General features: G+C 45.9%; 1 protein-coding gene across 1 annotated transcript; it reads left to right on the forward strand.

Annotated features, from left to right (window-relative positions):
* Positions 1–3,463: 3,463 nt before the first annotated feature.
* Positions 3,464–4,474, forward strand: LOC307134897 (trace amine-associated receptor 1-like; the record flags this gene model as incomplete). Its single annotated transcript, XM_079830978.1, has 2 exons — positions 3,464–3,791; positions 3,864–4,474. The coding sequence occupies 2 exons, from the start codon at positions 3,464–3,466 to the stop codon at positions 4,472–4,474; spliced, it is 939 nt and encodes a 312-aa protein (XP_079687104.1).
* Positions 4,475–4,993: the final 519 nt, after the last annotated feature.

Raw genomic sequence — 4,993 nt, forward strand, 5'->3', positions numbered from 1 at the left:
CAGGCTGAGTGGCGGCGGTGAGCAGGGCGTCGAAGCCCGGCCAGTCTCTCCCCAGCAGTACGGCCACCGGAAGGTCCTCTACCAGGCCGACTTCCACCGGCCAGGTACCTTGGGGCGAAGAGATGGTGACTCGACGGGCCGGCACTTGGCGAGTGTCTCCATGCACACACGTAATGGGGAGGAAGCTCTTCTCGCCTCTTCGGGGCCCACACAATCTTGACTGGATGAGGGTGACCGCACTGCCGGAGTCCAGCAGGGCTCTGAAGTGGCTTCCCTCGATCACCACGTCTACTTCCGGGGCTCCCAATGGCATCCGCTGGTGGACGATGCAGCCTGCCAGCCACGCACGCGGAGGCGGCATGGGTTCGGCGCTGGGCATGGGCTCGTCTCGCGGCGGGGGAACCGTCGGCCTGCTTACTGGTCGCGAGGTGCCTTCGAGCGGCCGTCGCTCCTGGACCACCCTCCGGGGGAACGGCAACACTCGCTCCCCTGCCTCACGGTGGTGGATGGCATCCGCCAGCTCGATCGCCTCCACGAGTTCCGCGGTGTTGGCCGGGTTTTTCATTCCGACCGCCTGCCGGATGGAACGGGGAAGAGCACGGAGGAGGCGATCGACCACCACCCGTTCCGCTACCTGAGCTGCCGTGGGACTTCCTTCCATCAGCCAATGGTGAGCGATGCGTTTAAGTTCGGCGGCTTGGGCACGGGCTGGCACACGAGGCTTGAATTCCCATTCATGAAACTGTTGGGCGGCACAGATGGATGAGAGACCCAACCTCGCCAGGATTTCACGCTTGACTTCGTCATAATCCTCAGCGATCGCACGGGGAAGTAAAAAATAAGCCCGCTGGGCTTCTCCAGTCAGCAAAGGTGCCAGCGCGCGTGCCCAATCGCCCTCTGGCCATTCTTCGCTTTGAGCAGTGGTCTCGAAGACCTGCAGGAAAGCCTCCACGTCATCCTCCGCCGTCATCTTCGGCAGCAGGCGGGTGGCTTGGGCACGCGGATCAGGTAGCGGAACGCGCTGGGCGGCGGCAACACGGATGGCGGTAAGTTCTTCTTCCGTCCTGCCCTGGCGGGTGGCGAGATGTTCCACGATTTGTTGCTGGCGGATGCTCACCTCCGTGAGGCGCTGCAACACTTCCTCCATCTTCGGGGAGCGAGCGCGCCACTTCCGGGTCCTGTCGTGCAGAAAAAAAACAAACAGAGAAGATTAGGATTTTGGGTGCGGTGAACTTGTCGGTGATTCCTCACGCTTCTGCCCGCATTCTCCACCAATGTCACGGGGTGAGGAATCACACGACAAGGCAGGTTGAGTGCAAAAGGCCCCGGAGGGTGGATTTTATTTACAGTGCTCGTGTAAGGGTGAAAACAGTCAGTGAGCCGGTGCGTGGTGGCTGGTGAATCCTCGTGCTCAGTGGTGCTCAATCCTGGTGGAAAGTGGGTGTCACAACGTGCTCCTGTGAAGTGGGCTGTCGGTCACTCGCTGCTTTCTAGGAGAACAATAAAGAGAGAGGTTAGTCCAGCAGTGCATTCAGCTCGAGACCAGAGTCTGTCTGTCTGCTCATCCATAGCTGCTTATATGCCTCCGGGCTGATGAAGTGCAGCTGTGACCGATCAGCCCATGGTGATGACGTGCAGGTGTGTTGTTGCCAGGGCGACGCTGATTCCTCTGGGTGGACTCGTCACAATATATATATATAGGAAAGTGATGTTGTTGACACAATTTTGTTTTGAAATGTTCCTCATTTGTAGCCTGACGTTGTCAAACTCAATTTTAGTTAGGATATGAGTCTGATACTACTCCGTTGGACTGTGATTATGGGGCATGTTTCAACCGAACCAACAATCAAACCGTCACCATTGACTTTGTATTGCGTGAAGCGGCCTCCTTGTCATTTTTTACTTATAACAAAAAAACAGAACAATGTATAAAAGCTGACATGACAAGGTGTACAGCAAACAAGCTAAACAAGCCAGAACGAAAAAACCTGGAAGTTTTTATAAGCTGTTGACCCAAAAAAACGAGCGTTTAAGGGAAAAAAAGTGGACACAGGCCATTGAGACAGAGCGCGACTTGCTTACACTGAGAACTACACCCACGTAACGTAATCAGCGACAGGAAATATAATATATAAAACTGACATTTGGATATTTGACTTAACTGTGCACACATAGGCATACTGAGTGTCAGGATCCCAAAATGTACCCATTCTTGCTGCTGAAGCTTCACGTCTTATTGCCTGTATCCACTTTTGACTCCTTAAACGCTCGTTTTTTGGGTCGACAGCTTATAAACACCTTGTTCTGTGTTTTTTAGCTTGTTTGCTGTACACCTTGTCACATATCAGCTTTTAGACATTGTTTTGTTTTTTGTTATAAGTCCGAAATTACTAGGAGGCAGCCTCACGCAATGCAAAGTCAATGGAGAGCGTTGGATTGGACCGGTGTGGACGTGGCCTAAATACGCTCTGTCTCTATTGGGCTAGTTTTGAGTAGCAATTGAGTGGGTTTTGTTGTGAAAACTTGGCAACCCTGACTGCACGCACGCTGGAAGAAGTAAAAGAAGAAGATGAGTGTAAACGATCTTTTTTGTTGTAAAAGAGAATTTAAGGGTACACAGACTACTTCCAACACGATCATCATTTATGAGAGAAATAGTAATGGTGAATGCATATACGAACAAGTTCTCCGTTTAGGATTAGAACAAATTCAATCCAAGTGCTCTTTGGTGATTTGGATGGTTACGTTACTGCTTATCATCTGTCCATCATCGTATAAAGCCCACCCTGACAATTTGATTGGTCCGAACAGCTCCTGTTCGGGCATAGTTGCTCCACAACAGATCAAGTCCAGACCGAACTGCCCGACCTCAAATGTTGTGGGCGGGGCTAAGTTCAGCTGGCATCCAGGCTACCTCATTTGATGAAACCTCATCAAATTCAGTGCACTAACCATTAGCCTTTAAATCATTGGTTTTTAAATCGGTCTATACTTAATTTGTCTCTACAGTCATATGTTATTCCAAATTCAGCCATTGTTGAGAAGGCAGGCCTGTTGCACTTTCTGCTGATTTGTTGTAGACATTTGGGAAGACTGTTACCTTGGAAACTCAAATGTTGTGTGATTCGACAAGAGGGAGGTTGTTCTGAAACTCTTGTGCTGCATAAATGTGCGCTCTCTATAGCTTTGGTTCATAGTAGAATGTAAGGTAAGAACATGGATGAGAGTCTGTGAAACAGAAATTTCCATGTAGATGAACAGGATTAGAGTATTATTAAAAGAATAAAGACTTCAGTGTAGATTTATTCTCCTATTTGGTCAATTTAAGAACTGCATTTAAAATCCATTTAGCTTTTATCATGTATTTCATTCGTTAAGATGCATAAAAGTAGCTGCATTTTTAAAGGCTTGAATTGACTTCACTCCCTTGTTTCAAATAGGTAACCTCCTGTGAATTGTGTAAATGGATGTGCAAATCAACATCAGCCAAAATGGAATCCTGGAAAAGCCTTTTCTTTGTTATGAGTTTAGTAACACATCTTGTAAGAAGTTTGTCTATCCTTTGGAAACTCGGATATTACTCTACATCCTTTTTAGCGTCTCTTCGATTGTCACAATCATAGGAAACCTGTTGGTGATCATAACTGTCATTCATTTCAAGCAGCTTCACACACCAACTAACTACCTCATCCTGTCGCTGGCCGTGGCCGATCTGCTTGTAGGAGGAGTTGTGATGCCTCCCAGCATGCTGCGCTCCATCGAGACGTGCTGGTATCTGGGAGATTTGTTCTGTAAAATACACAGCAGTCTTGATGTGACTTTGTGCACTGCGTCAATTTTAAACCTCTGTATCATTTCTTTAGACAGATATTATGCCATATGTCACCCCTTTCAATATCACAGTAAAATGACGTCACTTGCCACACTAGTTATGATTATTATCTGCTGGACTGTTTCAGCTGCTCTGGGGTTTGGCATGGTCTTCATGGAGCTGAATATTCTAGGCATTGAAGATTTTTACTATGAGAACTTTGACTGTGATGGATTATGTATGTTGCTTCACAGCAGAGAGGCAGCTACTGCAATGTCATTGACCTGTTTTTACGTTCCCGCTTTTGTCATGCTCTGCATATATCTGAAAATCTTGCATGTGGCTAAAAGGCAGGTGCAGGCCATTCAGAGCCTGAATTCTGAATCAAAAAAAGAAGGAAAAGCCACTAAGACTTTAGCCATCGTCATGGGGGTGTTTCTGACTTTCTGGTTTCCTTTTTTTCTTTGTAATCTTATTGATCCCTTCATTGGGTATTCTGTACCTCCACTGCTGTTTGACTTGTTCCTGTGGGTCGGCTACTACAATTCCACATGTAATCCTATAGTGTACGCCTTCTTTTACAGCTGGTTCAGACATGCATTCCGAGTCATTCTGTCAGTAAGAATATTTCATAGCAATTCTTCAAGAACAATGTTATTGTAAATGAGATATCACAGAGATCCAAGCCAAATATGTTTATTGGAACTTAACGAAACAACATGACATTCTGCATTTGTTCATCATGTGTCTTAACTGTCATATTGCTGTATTTTGATACTTGATGGGCCTCAGAATTTTGCCTCAGCAACGCAGAAATGAAGGCATCCTGCCATGTTTCCTGATCATCCCCTGATTCATAACTCACCAACACTGCAAAAACTTATATGAGTTTATAATTAGTGTTTTTTGACTTGTTATCGAATAAAAATAGCTCTTTGAAGAAAGTACACTTTTTTTTGTTTTGTTTTTTTAATCTTGAATAAAAGAGTATTTCGCATGGAAGTGAAAAAAGCCACTGAAACAAGACAAATCACACTTATTTTCATGATTCATTCTCTAAAAAGAAGTCTTAATATGCTATACATTATTTTTTCTCAAATACATTTTGTTTAAAGGAATTTTAGATACTTTACTTGAAACCTAACACAAACATTTTTAAGAATTTTTTTTGCAGAGCAGAGA

Source organism: Gobio gobio (genome assembly GCF_949357685.1).
Source record: "Gobio gobio genome assembly, chromosome: 12".
Classification (NCBI taxonomy): Eukaryota; Metazoa; Chordata; class Actinopteri; order Cypriniformes; family Gobionidae; genus Gobio; species Gobio gobio.